The following is a 21,485-nucleotide window of genomic DNA, read 5'->3' on the forward strand; positions in this document are numbered from 1 at the left end:
GATGGTTGGGGTGCATTGTTCACTTGTTCAAACCATTGTAGTAAAGCTAATTTCCGACATTAAACATAAACACAAGGGAAAATTACAGAAAACCCTCAACACCACAATTTCTATACAACTTAAACCCAATCGAATTTTTTCTCTTACTATTTCTCCAAAACAAACTTTTTATGCAAATCCTCCCAAGAAAAAAAATTTATTTTTTAGACGAAAATATCCGTCCAACATACAAAAATCATTTTGACTAGATTTAATGTTAACTTTTGGATCCCAATAATACATTAGCGAGTGCACCATCCTGAATAGCACTAACGGGTGCACCATCCTGAAGAGCACAAGTGCAAGACTGCCCTCAAACCACCATCTCACCAAAATTGACTACTCCTATACCGCTCTTTACATAGTACCGGAGCTATGTAGAGGCAATGCTTTCATGCTGCCCCTATAACATAAAACATATTTTGTAAATTGCCTTTCGGTTTTTCTTGGTATAAAAGCCTTACCCTTTTTGTAATTTTCCCTAAACACAAAGTGGAAATTCGTTAACTGTTTTGACTCCGATTCGAACAAGTCATAGCGTCATAGCATCTTTGTTGAGGCATTTTTGTGGATGTTGTTTACAAATTTACCCTTGTATACGCCAGCAAATGCAAATGTAAACTCAAGTAATTTCTCATTTTCCGATTTTTTTTTGAACGTCGCCATCAGATTTTCACACTGGATTCCATCATGATGATGTGATCATAAAGTTGCGCTACGTTTCGATTTGTTATTGGACATGAATATAAAGACATGGAAACGAAGCGTCTGGTAGCTCAGCAAATCACACATACCTCTCTTTCCGAACATCAAATCACAACGTGCCATCATATTTATCGTGGTGTACGACGTCGAGTTTAAATGTATGCCCAAGTTTATATAGTGCCAAAGTTCTAAACAATCAATTTTGAACCTCCTTTCATAAAATTTAAAATTATACTTTAATTGGATTGGTTAAAGTTACAACGCTATCGGAACCGCACCTTTATAATAATAAATGCCAAAAGACTTTCTACTCTTTTTTTTAAACAAAAAAAATATTTATAATGAAGATAAAAGACCGAGAAATGGGAAAAAAAAAATTCTAATCCAACAATAACATGTAGTCTAGGGGCATCTTAGTGTTGTTGAATGAATGTGTCATGAGACAATGTGGCCATTCGATCGTCCGAATGGAAGGGCGGGATCATTTTCTTTGACTTTCCTTGGTGCTTGGTACGTATTTGAAAATGATTGAGAGCATTGTGTAGCTATGGGGCTCTCCCTGTTCCCTTCCCCTCTTTGCCTTAGTATTAAGACAAGTGGTTCACAAACGAGTCGAACCGGACTTATCCGATACGATTCGAAAATCGGTAGATCCGATCTGACTCCAGTGAAATACCGAAAACGTTTAGTTCAATTGGGAATCGACATATCCGATCCAGTTCCAATGAAATACCGAAAATCGTTTGGTTCTAGAGAAGAATCGACGATTTACGGATACGACTCGGGAACCGGTAGACCCGATCCGGTTCCAATAAAATACTGGAAATTGCTCGATCCAATCTGGAACCAGCAGATCCGATCCAGTTCCAGAGAAATACCGGAAATCGCCCTGTTCTAGAGAAGAACTGGCGATCCCATGCCGTAAATCGCCATGTGATGTCATGATTCTGCAATTCATGACGTCATGACCCGTCGATTCTTCAATGGGCATTTTTATAAATTTTCTTTCAATTTTTCAACAGGTATTTTTGTAAATTTTTTTCAATGGGCATTTTTGTAAATTTTCTTCCGATTCTTCAATAGGTATTTTTGTGAATTTTTTTCAATTGATGTTTTTGTAAATTTTAAAAACTACATGTACCTTAAGGTCCATACACCTCGTCACGTGACTCTTCTCACTTCGTACACGTTATTATTGTTAACTGCAAAAAGGTATTTATTCACTACAACTTCTTTCTACCTCTTCGATGTGGGATAATGTGAAGATATTAACTTGAAACATTAATATATTATATATTTTGTTTGCGCTTTTAATACTACCAAGTAGCATTATAACTTTCTTTATGGGTTCCATTCGCCTTGGAACGAAAGCGGGTTCTTTTATCAACTATTTTTCTTGTTAATTTTATTTTTTCTTGAGGTCAAATTTTTTTCTTATGAATATTTTTCTTGTCAATTTTATTTTTCTGAGGTCAAATTTTTTTCTTAGAAAAAAAATGAAAGGTTTTTTTTATCAATTTTGCTTTTTTTCAAATTTTTTTATTATAAAAAAAAATGAAAGGTTTTTTTTATCAATTTCGCATTTTGTCAAAGTTTTTTCTTATCAATAAAATAAAAATTTTCTTATAAAAAAAAATGAAAGGTTCTTATCAATTATTTTTCTTGTCAAATTTCTTTTTTTTTTCAAAAAAATAAAAAGTTTTTGTCAAAAAAAAAAGTACTAAAAAGTTATTGTCAAAAAAAAAAAGTTCTTATAACAAAATAATAATACAACAAGTATTTTTTTCATAAGAGAAAATTGAAAGGTTTTTTTTATCAATTTTTATCAATTTCGCTCTTTGTCAAAAAAATTTCTTATAAAAAAAATGAAAGTTTTTTTTTTATCGATTTCGCTTTTTGTCAAAAAATTTTCTTATCAATAAAATACAAAGTTTCTTATAAAAAAAAATGAAAGGTTCTTATCAATTATTTTTCTTGTCAAATTTTTTTTTTTGTCAAAAAAATAAAAGGTTTTTGTCAAAAAAATAAAAAGTAATAAGAAGTTATTGTCAAAAAACAAATTCTTATAAAAAAAATTTTAATAAAACAAGTATTTTTTTGTTAAAAAAAAGGTTCTTGTTAAAAACAAAAAAAAGTGTAATACGAGAAATATTTCTTATAAAAAAATAAAAAGGTATTTTTCAAAAAAACTAAAATGTTATTATAAAAAAATCATTCTTTATTGTAGTCCATGTATGATTATATACTTCATCCATGATAGTTCTATGAGTTTTATTTTGTGTAATTTAATGGTTAAAATAAGTTCATACAGAGAAAAAATATCTCAATATTCACATATTGATGAAAAAAATGAAAATTAATAATATAGTACCCCTATTTCTTATTGGATTCCTAAAAAAAAATATTTATAATAAATTTTAATAATTTTTTTATATTTTTTTTACAGTTTAATCTGACCGATTCGGCCGATTCCCGATCCGGATCGCCGATCCACCAATCCGGATGGGTTTTTGGGGTGCCCGATCCATTTTTTAAACCACTGATTCAGACAATTGGTCGTGATTAGTCCTCCATATTGTAGAAATACGGGCTTGACAATAAATATATTTTTGAAATATAAGTTGATTCTAATTTTTAAAGAATATATAACCTTTATCATGGAGATCATGAATATGATTTTTTTTTAAACTAGAAATAATAATTACATTAGAAAAACATTTGGACAGTTAGTCACAATTTTTTTTTAGATGGACCCCCTATTTGCATCCATGATGGATGCTTTATATTTCCATATTGCATATTGTAGAAATGAGGCCAAGCCCGCAAGAAACCATTGTTCTTATTATTTTCAATTTTAATTTTTTAACTAGTTTGGAGCACCTGTCCGTTCTTCCCTCCCAATTGTATGGAAGGAGTTATCTTAAACAAATTCAAATTAAAATGAAACGATTTATTTTAAAGAAAGCCATCTTTCTTGTATATGGAGCATACATCTACACAGGGGCCCAATACTTGGATCGGCCAGCTTGATCGGCTCCACACTGAACCACATCAACGATCCAGCCGAAAATTTAAAAAAATTAAATATAAATGATAGAACTATTGCATATATCCATCTTCTTCAACTATATATAGATTGAGTGTAATGATTGCGTATGGTTTGTATAAAGTTGCAATATTAAACAATCAAATTTAGGTGCACCACCAAATTTTATAAATTTGGTATAAAAACTTCTTAGGCTGGCCAGATAATCTATTTTCATATCAAATGATAAAATTTAGTCTTGAAAAATAGTCCAAATCAAGTAGATCTATGAACACATAAAAGTCTTGAAAATGGATGGTCTAGATAATATATAGTAAGAAGCATTAGTTTTTAGACTTGAAATTCTTTTTTTTGTATTTAATATTCATACATCTCGATATCTAGATGACCAATCACATGGTTTTTTAATGTCAAAACAGCCTTGTCCAATGGAATTTTTGGATATACCTTAATTATATATTTTAAGATTCATATAAACTTTTTCCTTCATGATTCAATCCATCAAACCTAATATACATGACGAATAATACAAATTAGATCGACTAGGATCAATTCTAAACTCAAGGAGTGAATTAGCATGTGAGCCGCTGAACCCAATATAAATAGGTAATTCTTAGACCTTCGAGGTTTTTTTTTTTTAGAAAATTGTTTCATGCTGGCTCGACCACATTTTTACATATGCGGTCCAGAAAGGGTCAAGCAACCATCTTAAAGATGGTTGCAAGCAAGTGTTCCATCTAAAAATAAAGGAACCTAGCTGTACAAATGTTTTTTTGCTAGATTTATTATTTTTAGTTTTAATTTTTTTTTTAATTTTTTTGTGTTCATGATCTTCATGTTAGATATTACATGTCTTTAAAAATTAAATCTTAAAATTCATCTCAAAAATAGATTTATTAATAAGTCCACATTTTTACATATGCTGGCTTGGCAAACCGAGTCCCTTTCTATTTGACGTGGGTATGATTCTTTATATTTATATGTTCGGACATTGGCCATTGTACGAGTGTTTTGAGCCATTTATTTCACAAGCAGAGAAATAGAAGTTAATGTAATTTGATCATTATTGTTTGGGCCCCAATATAAATTAATGAGCATCCACGTAATCCCATTCGATTTCCTAAAATAATAGATACAGTATAAAAACATGCTGCTGAACAGAGAGCGACTATTTTTCTTTTAGAATTTTAGACTAAAATTTTGGGAACTTCATGAACTAATAGATAATTATTTAAAAAAAAAAGTTGGAATTTTAAGTTTCGTGACACTTTGATCTAGGACTTCAGAATTATATGATCTCTATTCAATCTTTGAGTCATTATTTTTTCTAGCACATAGTGTTATGGGTTGTAGAGATCCCCCAGAACTTGAGACCTAATGTTGTACTGCACCTAAGGTAGTAAGTAAAGTAAAAAGTTTTATGTAATGTCTCAACCTTATTTTATATAAATAATATTATATAAATAAAAGCAATGATCCAATGCAACGGTTAGATGAAATTATTGCCTTATAAATAAGGTGCACCTGAAAGACCGATTGGTGAAGGTTATTCGAATGTTAAAAAACGATCATCTCTGACCTTGAAATTCATAAGCAATGAAAAAACAAGGGATTTTGTTTAAGGCATTAACCCAATACTATTGAAATAAGGTACGGCTCAAAATGCAGATTTGGTGCTGCAAAGCGATATAAAATCTATCCCCCGATTATAAAATTTAAAATTCGAGAAAAGGTCATGATTAAAAATATCTACGAGCGCTTGAAAATGACGCGGGCAAAAGAAGTCTTTTGCGGAAATGTAGGCGGTAAATCCGAGATATAAAAAAAAGGAAGTGCGGGCGCCTTGTGGTTTTATCCAAGCAGCACAAAATATTTAACTCCTTAACGAACATCCGACATAGACAACAAATGGGGAAAAGCTTGAAACGGAGATATATAGGGAAAAACTGTCCTCACACAGGCCACTGAAGAGAGAGAAAGTGTTAGTGGTTACAACACAGTGGCCATGAGAGAGAGGGACTACGAGAAAAGTAGAGAGAGAAAATAGTACACAACATTGTAATGGTGTAAGAGCGTTCAGCTGACGTGATTTCCGGCCAAACCTGGAGCTCACGTCCCACCAATCATCTCTGCTCGCCTCGCCGCTCTCCTTCATCATAGCCCACCACTTTACCGTGTGAATATTCCACTCTCACTCTACAACAAAATCCCCCCCCCCCCCCCCTCTCTCTCTCTAACCTCTTCTCATGTGGAGGGAGATCTTAGATAGAGAAAGAATCTGGGTTTTCTGAGTGCAAAAATGGGGAGGGGCAAAGTGGAACTGAAGAGGATCGAAAAGCCCAACACCAGACAGGTGACCTTCACAAAGAGGCGCAATGGTTTGCTGAAAAAGGCCTTTGAGCTATCGCTCCTCTGCGATGCCGATGTCGCCCTCATCGTCTTCTCATCAACTGGTCGCCTCTCTGAGTACTCTAGCCAGGAGTGAGTGCTCCATCCCCCTCTCTCTCTACCGTTTTATGCATCTGTCATGGCACATTTACTCTCTCTATGATGGTGTCTTCATTCAAACTCTCTCTCTCTCTAATGGCCTAGTTGCCATAATTACTCTCTCTCTCTCTCTTACATGCATATTCAGTTGCTCTGTCTAAGATGGTATATTTACTTTCTCTCTCTAGCATACATATTTACTCTGGCACTAAAAGATGGAAAGTTGGTTTCTCACTCTAAGGTGAATATTAAATTTCTCTTTTTTTTTTGGGTAAATTATTAAGTTCCTTTTTAAAATACAAAATTTCCTTTGGTTTGGGTTTTGTGTAAATTTTTATCCTATGGTTCGGTTAAAAATGGGAGCTGTTTGCGTTTTTACCGCTCTTGAGAATTAATTTATTCGGAAATTCAGGGAAGCAGTGAAAACACGCGTCGTGTGTTTGGTACTAGGAAAAATTGGGCTTCTGTTCGACTCAAACCGTATTTATTGCATAATCCAATATAAATTTTAGACAAATTTGGGGCAAAATTTGCAACTTGCTGTACAAAACTCAACGATCATATAAATCATCTCCTCCAATCTATATATATATCCTTAAATCCATGATCATGTAACCCCTCTTTCTGTGTGTCTCTCTCTTCCCTTCTCTAAAGTCTTTTGATATCATGACCTCTCTCTATTGCATCTCTCTCCCTCTCTCACTGCGCAGATCCTTGAGCGGATCACTCCTCTGTGTGTGCGTGGAATCTAGGATAGCCATGGTCTCTCTCTAAGTGCCTTTTTTTTTTTTTTTTTTCTATTTGTTTTAATACGGTCCTTTCTATGTATATTCGTGGGATCTAGGGGTGGCATTAGACCCGACGAGACCTGGAAACTAACGGTTAGATCCGACTTCGGGTCCAGGTACAAGTCCGGCCAGACCCGACCCGGACCTGACATATATGTGGATGTTTGTAAATGTTGCCAATATGTTTGTTTATTAGGAATTTCAAACAAGAATGAATGTGGGTATATACAGGTCTTCATTATTGTTGTGTAATACTGATGCCAATAATACACCTATATGGGGAATATGGGTATATAATGGTAAATAATTGGACAAGAAAAAAAAAAAAAAAAAAAATAAAAATGAAGGGAACCTCACAGTCATAGGATAGCAACGTACCTATCGAGATCCGGGACCCGATGGGTAAATCCGTCCTCGTGTTCGAATATGGGTCCAAATTTTGGACCCACGGTTCGGGTTTGAGTCCGGGTCCCACCGGACTCGACCTGTTGCCTCCCCCAGTGGAATCCAATACCTCCACCGACCTTAAAAATTCCAGATGCTTTCTCTCCCTCTCTCTAAGATTGCTTCCTTGAGGTCTCTCTCTCTCTTGGGCTCAATTTCATTCTTTGGTTCTAAGATCATATTTGGTCTCTCTTCTGTGTATTGGGATCCTAATCTGCAAAGTGAGATCCTATAGATACTTCTCCCGGTAAGTCTGCTGCGTTTTCCAATGAGTATCGTGTAAGTTACAATTCACAATGCAAAACCAGGGGTCTTACTCTCGGACAATTCACCACGTCCTTCTGTCCGAGCCAGCTTGCTGGTTTTAGAAAAATCGAACCAGCGTTGAAAAGTGGCCAAGGGCTGGGTCCGAGTAACGTAAATCGGCTGGTTCAATTGGTCTAATTGTGTAAGTCCCTGCCGGTTCAAAAAGTCTCGAAAAATAAGAAAATAAAATAAAAATTTAAAAAATTTGAAAAGCATATTTAAAACATGATCATATATAGCACATCCAAATGAAATTGAAAAGTATGCGAATTTTTTTTTTTAAAATATCATTTTCATGTAGGGGTTTTTCGAAATTTCTAAAACGGATAGAAAAATGTAAAAATAATTCTTGATGCACAAAACGCTTTTCAAATTTTGCCAAAATGATATAAAACATTCATAAATATAATACAAATAATCCTTTTTTTTTTGGAATTTTATATATTTTTTGAATTTTTTTTAAAATACCGAGCCGGACCACTAAAACTGGCCGACACCGGCCAGTGCCCCGTTCCGGTTTGATCAGCAAGTTCTGAGTTAGATCACAGAGCTCGCGAAAGTGATTCAACCTGATTCAGTTTTGCACCAGTAGTGTCCTTCAGAATCAACTTAACCTGGGACAATCGAGTCACGAGCAGTGTGTACGCTCTGAACGGTGGGAGGCAGATGCTAAAGGATTGGACTAACATTTCCACTTGGATGCAAAGGACATTCGTTCTTAAATGTGTTTAGTGATAAATGCAGAATACATAACTCATTTCATTTTTTGTCATTGGGAAAACATGTGGTATACGCCCAAGTTATGGAAGAAAGCAAACCCAACTTTTAGGAGCGTTTGTTTGTTTGAAATTATTATTTTATAAAGTATTTTTTTATATTTTGAAAAAGTTATGCGTTTGTTTCACTTTTTTTATGAGAAGTTCAAAAAGTAGTCTTTCAATAAAAATTTCCATTTTTTTTTTTTTTTGTAAAAAAGTGAAAGATTAAGTTTTTAGAGGAAGGTAGGAACTTTATCTTTTAGAACTTTTTTTTGTTGATCGCTATTCACTATTATTATTAATATGATATAATATAATATAATATAAAAAATATAGAATATAATCTTATAAAATGTAATATAATATAATATATATTTATATTTATTTTATTAATATAATTTATATTATGTAGTATATATTGATTATATATTATATGTAATACATAATATTACTATATATTTATACTATATTATATATATTATATATTATATGTTATATATTATATATGAATATGATATATAAAATAAATAATAATATAAATATTATATACCTAATATACAAATATCTTATATTATACTTTATATTATATATGATATATAAATATCTTATATTATATATCATATATAAATATCTTATATTATATTATAAGAAATATTATATTATATGTTATCTATGATACAATATATATTAATAAAATATATAAAATATATTATATATTATGTTATATATGTTATATATTTATAGTTATATGGTTAATATATATATATATATATATATATATATATATATATATATATATATATATATATATATATATATTATCAAATACATAACCTAGAACTTTCTTAACATTCCGGCAGGTTATCAAACATAGTACCCAGAATTTATTTAAATCTTTCAGAACAAAACATTCAACTGTCCAAAAGATTTAAAAACATTCAACTTTTCAAAATATGTCTTTGAGAAAAACAAACGTGCCCTTAGAAAAAATTTAGAGATCTCAAGGTTCGGCGAAAGATGACAAAGTTTTCGGGTGTGGTTTTGAGAGATTAAAATAGCACCATAGTGCTCCAATAACAGCAAGGTGTCGGATTCAAAGAGTTATTTTTCATACCTTAGAACCCTGTAAACTTCCTTAAAATAGTAGACTTTGCTTGCCTTCTATTTGTGGATAGAGCCCATTAGGGAGAACCACATATGTCCACATGTTTGATTTGCTTTTTTTTTTACTTGTCATCAAACGAGACAGTGACCATAAGTAAGTTTATAAGTAGTTTGTTGAATGAAGAATAAGAAGAAAAGCCACTGACTCGTCCAATTTACAATTTGCTGTGATAGAAAGTCGAGGAAAGTCGAAATAGTCAATCTAAATCAAAGAGTAGAGTCAATCTAAATCACAGAGTAGATTGAAGTCCAGGAAGGAGATCACGTGTTATTGTTGTAGCAAGAATGGACACTTCAGAAGAGAGCGTTCAAAATATAGGAGTGTCCAAAATACAAGAAAGAATGAAGGGAAAGTAAAGCCGAGGATAATGGCTGGGAGACCAAACATCGAGGATAATGGCTGGGAGACCAAACAGTGACCATCGAGGTTGATTTTGGTATTGTAGACAACTGTCGTGATCATTGCTTTAGTGCTGCATCTGCCCCATATAGTTTTAATTGGGTTCTAAACACATGAGCCTTCTTACAGGTCGGGAGATTTCAGCTTTAGAAAGATGGGGAATAGTGGTTCGTCTCAGGTTCTTTGAATATGGTATGTATGTTTCCAGACTACGGCCGCGATGAAGCTAATGGTAAAGGATAACTACAGCCCCAATGAAGCTAATGGTAAAAGATGCCTTACATTAGAAGGATGCTTGAATGAAGTAGGTTACCGTCCAGTATTTTAGTAAAGGGCATTGGGAGCTTACTGGTGGGGTAAACAAGATGGGCAACAACTTAGGGAGAGAAGACAACGAAGAGAGAATGGGGAAAGAGAAAATTGGGGGGAATCAAGCCTCACCTTAATGCTACAGAAAACTGCTATATTTCACAAATCGAATAACATCATACAGGCCCGAAATGGGCATGTCCCACCCTTATATGCTTATTATGTTTCCAAACTTGCTATGTTTCCAAAATTCCATTACCCATTAATGGCTACCCAATTCCCTTGACAAAAGGTCACAAGTTCCTAAGTATATTCCAACTCCCAACTCCCAATCCTAGGAATTACCGACTCTCTCTTGTTCCCTTCAAGAATTGTTGGAACTTGTATTAAAAGCCTTTGGGAACTAGCAGTTGCACTCATGGATCTCATTTTGGTCTAAATCATCCCCCAGGTTCGAGGAAACTAGCCCTCGAGTTTGTATTTGAAACACCATAATACTTTGTCTGATCTTACATATTAAGTGTAGGGCGAATGCAGATTTTCAGCAAGAGCTCAATCTTGTAGGAATTATCGTCGATCTGCTTGACTATGCAATATGACCCAACCTTTCTTTCTTTGAACTTGTTATGAGAATTTGCTGAAAATCTTTCTTTAAAATGTATCCACGCAAAATCTCGTTCATTGAAGACCTTTTTTTTTGACGATGTGTGTTAGACATTTCTTTGTATTTTGAATTGCTCGCTTTAAGCCTTTGGTGAACATTGTTATGGATTTTTATTATATACTCAATAATGTCCTATGATGCTGTGGTTGGTTGAACTGAATCCAGTAAAGGAACAAGATGGAGATAGTGTGAAGAAATGCTTCCATAAACCACATCAAAGGGACTCTTTCCGGTTGATCAATTCACTATTGAGTTGTAAACAAACTCAGCTACGGGTAGTACTAAATCCCAATGTTTTAGTCTTTTTCTCAACAAGCTTCGAAGAAGGTTTCCAAGGGTCCACCAGTTCACAGCGTCAATTTGAAGTAGATTTCCAAGGGTCAGTTCACAATGTCAATTTGGACACTCATTGGATGATGATATGCATTGTTGTAGTGTAAGTTCGTTCCAAGTCTTTTCCATAAGGATCCCCAAAAGTGGTTGAGAAATTTAGTTGTCATGACCCTATGTAATAGATTTGGGAATATCATGATGCTTAACTACTTCATGGAAATAGAGATCAGTAACATAGGAGTCATCCATAGTTTTCTTGCAAGGGATCAAATGGGCCATTTTAGAGGAAAGATTAACAACCACAAAAATGGAATCCATGCTAGTTTGGGTCCTAGGTAATCCAAGCACACAATCCATGCTTATATCTTGCTGGATTTATGTGGCTTTTAAAGGTCTTATGAGAGCTTGTATAAGCATTGTATATAGTGAAACATAAACTCAGTGGGAGTGTGTTTCTCGTATGGACCATACTAGAAATATGCGATTTGGCGATACTTGGACTAAGCTCGATGTGCTAGGCCAGCCGAGTTGGAAAAACCAAATATATCTGGGCATAAAGATAAAACCGAGAAGGGTTTAGTGGGCTGGCCCTATATGAGGTCGGAGTATGCCCGGATGAGAGCCGAGGGACTGGGACTAAGCTTGACGTGCTAGGCCAGCCAAGTTGGAAAAACCCAAGGTACCTAGGCACAGAGATAAAATCGAGAAGGGTTTAATGGGCGAGCCCTAGATGAGGTCGGAGTATGCCCGGATAAGAGCCGAGGCACTGTGTGACCCTTGTGTGTGATGAATAGCCTTTGGAGATAGGGCTAAAACCTTAGCATTGTATCATCACACGGCATATACATAGATGGTCTTATTGAGATATTTCACCATTGAGGATGAAACGTGTACATGTACGAGAGATTACCCCTATGCATTATAAAGTCGTAGTTACATCATGGTCTTGGAAACCATGGTTTTGTCTTTAGGAGAGAACCTGAAACCACATACTGGGAACCCCTAGTCTATTGGCTGACTTTGGTGGTCCAATCATGAGCGCCTACAGTGGACTGTAGGTCATGAGAATTGCTGGGTCAGTTTGAGAAAGCTTGGTGGATCGTGGTCTGCAGTTGAAGGTGGAGTGCTCCGGTGCATTGATAAATTTCTAGACCTAGATGGATCCAATTCCCATAAAAATTAATTGATATTAAATAATTTTATATTTTATGATTTTTAGAATGTTTATTTGAATTTTTGTGATTCTCTTGATATTTTTTTTTTATCATTTTGATTTATAAAATAAGAGAAAATCAATTTTAATCAAAAGAAAATAAAAATCATTTAATTCATAAATATTTGAGAGGGTACATGGGGCCCCACCAAGTCCACAATTGTGATGTGTGGGGCCCACATAGGGGCCCCATGGGTGGCACACCCCACTAAGTGGGAGTACTTTCTTTTTTCTAATCTTGTGAATCAAGGCAATCAATTAAATTGAAAATTTATAGAAAGTGTTTTGTAAATATTTTAATTCAAACAAGAATGGAATGCCTTGTGTATCAAGATTGCTTGATTGAAAGAATAAGGAATAAATATTTACTAAATGAGAAAGTATAAGTAATATTTTTTTTATTTAAATATTTGATGAGAATAAGTTTAGGAAATGGAGAAAAAGGTTCTAGCACCTTCTTTGAATCTTGATGGCGGATCTAAAGAATAGATGGCTTAAATCTCTCACCCTGCAAGTCTTCTTAGATCGACGGTCAAGATTTAACCCTACGAATTGAGGCAGACCCTAAGGCATTAAAAATCTATAAAAAAGGACTCTCCCCCTTATCAAATCTCTATATCTCTTCTCTATTATCTCTCTATGAGCTATTTTCTTTCTCTAAGATCCGTAAGGGGGCTATGCCCCAACTTAGCATACATCTCTCTCCCACGTTACTCTACGGGGCCATGCCCCAACCTAGCCTCTCAATCTCTCTAAAGGTGGCACGCCTAGGGCTATGATATATCACATCTCTCTCTTGTGGGTTCTAAAAGGTGGCATGCCCTAACTAGGCTAGATCTTGATTTTTGTGGGTAGCAAAGGGGAGTATTCGCTAGCTAGTAGATCTCTTCCTCTCTCTTTGATTTCTAAGCGCTCAATCGCTCTAAAGATCAAGTAAAGGGGGCTTGAGTAAAACAAAGGCATTGAGGCCTTAGGTAGTTGGTTATAGAGCGAGATCTATATGCTTTTAAGAGGGTTTTACCATAAGTAGGAGAATCAAGTGAACGATCATAGATCTTGAGCACCATTGGAAGGAGGAGACTCGGCGTAGAGTGTATTAAGCCCGGTTGAGATAATCTCCGACAATTTTACTTATTTAAATTTTATTTTTGTATTGAGCTTTTCTATTCTCATAAAGCAATGAGTTAAGATTTTGATTTAAAGAATTGTATTCCATAGTGGTAGCAAGTGAAAACCACGTTTCTCTTTTTTTCAAGAGTTATTTATTTGTATTTGGATATTGTGAGTGGTCTTATCAGTGTAAGAACAAGGAAAAATAAGAAAAAAATTTAATTTATATACACCGTACTTGATCACATAGTCCAACTTTCATATCCTTCAATGGAGATTTGAGAACTGGTAAGAGTGTATAGAGACCTGTATTTTGTTCATGTCCTTTTAAAACTTAGCACGTTTGGCATCACCTAATATAATGATTTACATCTCGGTGGATTCTTGGCTAATTGTACTTCTCCTCAACAAAGGAAATAGTTTGTTATAGCCAACGTGTGCCCACCCAAACCTCTAGCATGCAGCTCGTTGATGGTGCCCTCTCGTCAGGAGCATTTTGTTATACACTAGCGAACCCCAAAAGGATACATCTCGAAGTAGGAAGCTCCCTTGCTTGCCTGCCTTACATGACCTCCAAGCTTCTCCAAAAGTTGGGTCATCTTCATATAACTTTTTTATTTCCTCAAAGCCAAGGACACATGCACTAATAGCGTTTGGTAGCATAACACATCTACTTGGTACATCCGCTGCCTGATTAAATTGCCTACTTTTGTGTTTTAATACAAAACAGACCATCCATTTAGTGTACTTTCAGTTAAGGCTACTTTGATTGTTAATGTATGTGACTGACTCATGGTCCGAGTTCAAGATGCAGTCCTTTTGAATGAGATATTGTTGCCAATGCTTAAGGGCCTGCACAAATTCCAGTTCATATGTTGATTAATTCCATATAGCCTCATTGAGTTTTTCACTAAAGAATGCTATTGGATGCCCTTCTTGGCCACCATTACCAACTTTGATGCGTCACAGTCAACTCAAACACTTTATCAAAGTTGGGCAGTGCGAGCACTGATATAGTTGAGAGCTTTTCTTTAACAAGTGGAAAGCTCTTCTTGGTAGATGACAACAATCGGAATTTTCCCTTCATGCTATTAGTTTGGGGATCGGGTCGAGGTTGAGGTCACAAAGGTCGAGGTCGTGCTGGTCTGCGCGTAAAGGGGGAAAGAGAGAGCGTTGGTCCGCTGGTAGATATGCCAGCTGAAAGGCATTTAGACGGTGCTAAAATTCTTCATAAATTGTCGATAAAATGAAGCCAAACCGTGAAAACTTTACACATTATAGATGCTTTGAGGTGTAGATCATTCTTGGATGGCTTTCACTTTACTTTCATGGACCGGTGCACTTATAGAGGACAAAACAAAGCTTAGGAAAACTAGGCAGTTTGTCATGAAAGAGCACTTTTTAAGATGAATATAAAGCTTTTCATTCCTTGGTGACGTTAAGACGACCCTTAAGTATTCAATATGCTCCTTTGGGTCATGAGCATACGTCAGGATATCATCAAAATAGACAACAATGAATTTGCCAATAAATAGATGTTGGACCTGGTTCATCATGCGCATGAACGTACTAGGAGCATTGGCAAGACCGCTTGGTATAACTAGCCACTCATATTGGCCCTCATGCATCTTGAACGTAGTTTTTTTTCATTCATCAGCTGATTCAATTCGGATATGGTGGTACCCATTTCTTAGATGAAACACTTGGGCACCCCCCAGTATATCCAACATATCATCCAACCTTGGTATTAGAAGCAATATTTGATAGTGATCCGGTTGATAGCACAGTTACCAATACACATTCACGATGTGCTATCCTTCTTTGGAGTTAACAATGCTAGCACCATGTATGGACTCATGCTTTCCATCAGCAAGAACGAAAGCCAAACATAAGCACAATTCAAATAAACCTAGATTTTCTTCTTGATACCCAAAGCTAGGGTTCCAAAAGCCTAATCATGTGGAATCCTCAGGGCCCCACATACATCTTATATATTATAATCTAATGTTCCAAGTATAAAAAGTGTCCAAACCAAAAATACATTGACCTATATATCCTTACTTAAACTCAAAATTTATGATGACAGTTTTGCTCCTGTGAACAATACTCATGGACAATAATTGTGAATAGCATGCAGGGAGTAAATAAAAATATAAAAATCCTAAAATCCCTAAAAAATTAAAAAACCTAGTTAATAAATCCCAAAACTAATACAGTTAACAACTTCAAAAAAAGAAAAAAAAAACTAAAACTAAAACTAAAACTATAATATACATTTTTTGAAATTGAATAAAAGTAAAAAAAAAAAAAAAAAATTTTGCCCTCCATCATTCTCACTGGCTGAAGAAAATTGGTCATCGAGTTTTGAAATGTGTTATGATGAATTCAACATGAAAACCATATTCTTCTTAGTTGTCTCAAAGATTATTTGTTGTAAAAAGAATTCCTCGAGAAACGGATCCTGATATGTATATCGAGGAATCGATGCAAATTTATTAAATTCGACTATTCTTGAATTCTCATTGAAAATCATGTAAGATACTTTAAACTCAATTTTTTGGTCTTTAGAGGCTTTCTCGACATTTATTTTATTACTCTCTAAGTCCCGGGCCATAATTTACAGATTCTGAGTCAACCATGCTTCAATTGCACTACTCTGATTCCAATACCCTAATTTTCTTGAATTATCTATGTTTTTTATATTATTGAGATCTTCAAAGGCCATGACTTGGATCAGTGCTCTTGCTACCTTCTCTTCATATTTTTCATCCTCTCCCAAAATATCTTCATCATCATCTTGATCCTTATCATAGATCGGATCTCCTAAGAGATCTTGTTGTTTATCTGAGTATATATTGAAGGTTGGTAATGAATCTTAATCTACGAATTGCTGATTTTCAATGCAATCTATGTCAAAATCAAGAATCTCATTCTTCAAATTGAAAACCCTAGAGTGTTATTGCTCATATCATGGTCTTTTGTCACTATCCTCATCACTCAACTCCCAACGTGGATCGCGAAAGGGAAAAGACTTGTAGTCGAGATCCTCTTAGGCTGAAAGATCATGGTCTTGGCCATACATCTATTGATTTTGAAGTAATCATAACTTGAGGAAAGATAGATATACTTACCCGTTACTAGATGAAACAAAGAGCGTTTGCCTGTCTTTTTTTTATTTTCCCCGAATTGCTTTTGCTTTGCCTAAGGTAACGATTCTACTGTTGCTGTGTCTTGTCTCTTGATAGCCTTCTACCATTTGATCCCATAGATATTGTGAGATAAATAGTGTCTTTATTTAGAAACTCCAAGAATCGTAATCTTCTCCATCTAAAATTTGCACCGGATTTTCAGAGTAGTACATGCTAAAATTACTGGGTTAAGAGCAGGTCGAACTCTTATTGCAATTAATATTTTTCTCTTCGGTTGCACTTCTCTAGGATTAGTTGTATCTTGGAGGTACTCATCACAAGTCAATTGCATCTTGAGAAGTCCACTCATGACAAGACTTCTTAAGCCCATTACCTCTTTCATCTCACCAACCGTAGATGCTTTAGGACAATAAAACCGTCTCATGCCGTTCGGTCCATTGTTGAAGCACAACATCAAGTTGATGTTTTGTAAAGTTCGAGGTCATAGTTTCTTTTCAAATCTCTTGTTTGCGCTTCTAATATTTGGCAATACTTAATCTTCTAAAAATTATAACTAACCTTTCTTTGGAAAGGGTACAAGGTCATTTAAAGACGAGGCTTTGCTAAGTATAAAGAGACGCTTTGGAAATAAGAAAATAAATTTTACAAGAACTTCAAGAGACTGCAAGTTGGAAACAAAGGCACCTTAAACTCACTCAAATTCTAGGAGTACAAGTTTACCTCAATAATTCCTAGTTTCTCTGCACATTAGGTGGATCTCACAAGAAGTCATAACCTAGTGTTGATCCAATCAACACTCCAGATCTTATTGTCTACTCTCTCTCTGCTGTTGGACAAATTTTTGTTTGACTTAAAATCCTGGGAGAATTTTGAGATTTATTTCTTCAAGATCTTATTCATATGGCCGCGGTGAACATAAGCCATGTCTGTTCCAATGTCTTAGTCTTAAATTTCAAAGCAAAATGTAATTTAATAGAAATTATTCTAGATAAAGGTTCATATTTTATGAGTTTCTCGATATGGATATTATGGTTTATTATGAAATTTAGTCTCATTGCAACATAGTTACAGATTTTTCTAGATTAAAGATCACATTTTTTTTAAGTTTGCTTTTATGGATTGTAGTTTTCTAATAAAATTTTGCTCTTGTGATACAGCATCAATAGAATTATTTCAAAGTATCACAACAACAAAGGAACCGTCGACGTGTGTGATCAGCGTAGAACAGTGGAGGTAACTTTAATAAAAACCATCATAAGAATGTTATTATGTGTTCTCTCTATATGTGAATATGTTAACATTAGATAAATATTGGTTATATAGTCGATAGTTATTGTATATATATATATATATATATATATATATATATATATATATATATATATATATATATATATATATGAGGCATTAAAGTTATTCCTCTAAAATTTTACATGAATGATTCTTGATTGTTATTACTTTTATAATGTACTCGAGCTCACAAGTTTCTTTTTCAATATGGAGCCCACATTGTCCTAGCTTTAAGTTTGTGACTAAAAGCATATCATCAAGTTAAGTCTCATTTGATCATATGCTGGGTCATTGACTAATTATACAATGTTTTCTGTTAATCATGAACTTATTCAACGAAATCTGTATGACGTAATTAGTCTTCTGCAAGTAAGGACTTATTTTCATTGTTCATATGGTATGAAAAGATTTATCATAAAATGCAGCTAATTTGCATAGGGGCTCTATGGGGAGCTCTATTTTTAAAAATTGGGTTGAGCCGCTTTCCCAATACTGTTATCCTAATTCACGAACATGGGAAAGTGGTTAGTTTGACTCTGGCAAAACAAAAGCACCCTTATTTATCTAAAGACAGCATATGATCAAGTGAACTCTTTTTCTCCATTGTTTCAACAAATAGCAGAATTACAAAAATGAATATTTTCAAATTTTTATTTTTATTTTTTAGGGGAATAATAGTTACTAGGATTCCATTAAAGTCAAGGAGTTATATTGAAGGAAAGGGAATTCAAACAAAACCAAAACAACAATCCTATATCTAACCACAAGAGTGATAGGTCCATCTCCCCACTTGTAAGTCCCTGTATTACTGTTAAAATATTAATTAATTTGTCCTCTTGCACCTCATTTTATCTCTTTCTAGAAAATTCTCTCCACTGCGTCTTGACTTTCACATTGTTCTACCACTCTCTCTTCTCTACCTTTTACAACATTAAGACAGTATGTAAAGGTGGCAATGAAGGACGGCGTGCGGAAGGCAGCTGTTTTGTGATGGTGCATTGGGCGTTAAAAAAGGCCTATAAATAAGCATGAAAGAGACTAGCCCATAGAGTGAGTTAGGAGAAATAAGGAATCACCGAAGTGATATGCAAAAGAGGTACGCAAAACCTCAAAAATGAATGTATAGTCTGGTTGGGCCTCGATCTCATCGGGTCAAGGACCATGAGTGGGGATCTGGGTGTGGGGTCTGGCCCGAGATCGCTCTCTCAGAAACCGCAGTGCTTGTGATACATGTGCGGGTAGGTACCAATTAGTGAGAGAGAATTATAGAGTGTGAGGTGGGACCTACCTCACAATGGTTCGTGACACACTCGAGCATGTGGAGACGCCCTCTTAGATCAAGACAGAAAGCCCCCTAGCCTGAGGCTGGTTGGACTTTGGCTCCCTTGCTGCACTCTACGCCTTATGAACACACATGTATAAGAAGACCAGACAAGTGGGTCGAAAGACCTTGACTTGTGATTAGATGGTGATTTATTAAGAGTACGATGGGGAAGAATGAAGACGGTTTAAGAGAAAGGAGAGATAAAGAATAAAAACCATTTATCAATCCGACAGTCTTTCGGCATCATCTTAATAAATGGCCTCATAGTAGTGGAAATAATAATATTTATTAATGAGATGTCTCATGGAAGGAGTAAAAAGGGGAGAAGATGACATGCAAAGAAGAATAAAGTAATGAAAGGGAAGGAAATGAGGGATATGGGAGTAAAAGATGAGAGATAGAGAGAGAAGAAGAGATGAGATAAGAGGAAGAAGAGATGAAAGAGAGAAAGAGAGTGAGAGATTAAAAGAGAACGTGGAAGAGAGAGAGAAAAGCTGAGAGAGTAAGAGAGAAAGAGAGAGGAAGAGAGAATTAATAGAGAGAGGGAGGCGAGAGGAAGGGAGAGAAAGAAAGCTGGGCCCGGCGCGGGTCTGTGACTTAGTGAAAGAGGGTGAGAGTGAGACGAGAGGAAGAAAGAGGGGAGGAAGCTGGGCCCACGCCTAAACGCAGGTCTATGATTGTAGACGAAAGAGAGGGAGCGAGTGAGGAGAGAGAGAAAGAGAGAAGATAGAGGAAGAGAAAAGAGAGAAAATCGAGAGAGAGGGGGAGAGAGTCAGACCGAGAAAGGAAGAGAGATCGAGAGTGTGGAGGAGAGAGACCAAGAAGGAGAGAGAGATTGAGAGGAAGACTGAGAAAGAAAGTAAGATTGAGGAGGAGAGAGCGATTGAGAGTGAGAGAGAGAAAGAGAATCGAGAGGGAGGGATTGGAGGAAAGCTGGGCCCATGCCTAGGCATGGGTCCGTGACTTCGTGAAAGAGAGAGAAATTGAGAGTGAGGGGAGAGAGAGAGATCGAGAAGGAGAGAGAGATTGAGAGAGAAATTGAGAGAGGAAGATTGAGAAAGAGAGTAAGATTGAGGAGGAGAGAGAGATTGAGAGTGAGAGAGAGAAATTGAGAGGGAAGGAGAGGAGGAAAGCCGGGCTCGCTTGGTGAAAGAGAGAGAGATTGTGAGTGACGGAGAGAGAGAAATCGAGAGAGAGAGGAAGACTGAGGAAGAGACAGAGGTCGAGAGTGAGGGGGGGAAGAGAAAGTAAAATCGAGAAGGAAAGGGAGATTGAGAGAGAAAGAAATCAAGAGAGAGGAAGATTGAGAAAGAGAGAGAGAGGAAGACTGAGAAAGAGAGAGAAATTGAGAGAGAGAGGAAGACTAAGAAGGAGAGAGAGAAATCGAGAGGAAGGGAGAGGAGGAAAGTCGGGCCCGCACCTAGACGCAGGTACATGACTTGGGGAAAGAGAGAGAGAGAGCAAGATCGAGGAGAGAGAGATTGAGAGAGAGAAATCGAGACAGAGAGTAAAAGACTGAGAAAGAGAGAAATCGAGAGTGAGGGGGAGAGAGAAATACCGAGAAAGAAAGAGAAAGAGAGTAAGAGAGACGAGCGAAAGGGAGAGGAGGAAAGCCGAGCCGATGCTTAGTCACGGGTCCGTGACTTAGGGAAAGAGAGAGAGTGAGAGACGAGAGGAAAGGAGAAGAGGGGTGCTGGGCCCACGCCTAGGCGCAGGTCCGGGACTTGGTAAAAGAGAGATTGAGAGATGAGAGGAAAGGCGAGGGAGGAAGACTGAGAAAGGGAGAGAGATCAAGAGAGAGAGAGAGAGAGATGAGGAAGGGAGAAGAGGGGAGCTGGGCCCACACCTAGGGATCGGTTTGGGACTTGGTAAAAGAGAGAGTGAGTAAGAGAGAGAAAGAGTGTAAGAGAGAGGGAAAGGGATAGAGTAAGAGGTGCTCGGACCCGTCTCGAGTCT

At 35.9% G+C, this 21,485-nt stretch overlaps 1 protein-coding gene across 1 annotated transcript in view; it reads left to right on the forward strand.

Moving 5' to 3' along the window:
* Nucleotides 1-5,537: 5,537 nt before the first annotated feature.
* LOC18438043 (agamous-like MADS-box protein AGL11) overlaps nucleotides 5,538-21,485 on the forward strand; it is a 53,891-nt gene continuing 37,943 nt past the window's right edge. Inside the window, exons 1-2 of the mRNA XM_011626561.3 lie at nucleotides 5,538-6,271; nucleotides 18,073-18,148. Coding sequence (XP_011624863.1) covers nucleotides 6,090-6,271; nucleotides 18,073-18,148 — 258 coding nt within the window. The 5' untranslated portion in view covers nucleotides 5,538-6,089. The remainder of the gene's footprint in view (nucleotides 6,272-18,072; nucleotides 18,149-21,485) is intronic.

This window comes from Amborella trichopoda, chromosome 6, assembly GCF_054954075.1.
Source record: "Amborella trichopoda isolate Santa Cruz 75 chromosome 6, AtrichopodaSantaCruz75HAP2 v2.0, whole genome shotgun sequence".
Taxonomy (NCBI): Eukaryota; Viridiplantae; Streptophyta; class Magnoliopsida; order Amborellales; family Amborellaceae; genus Amborella; species Amborella trichopoda.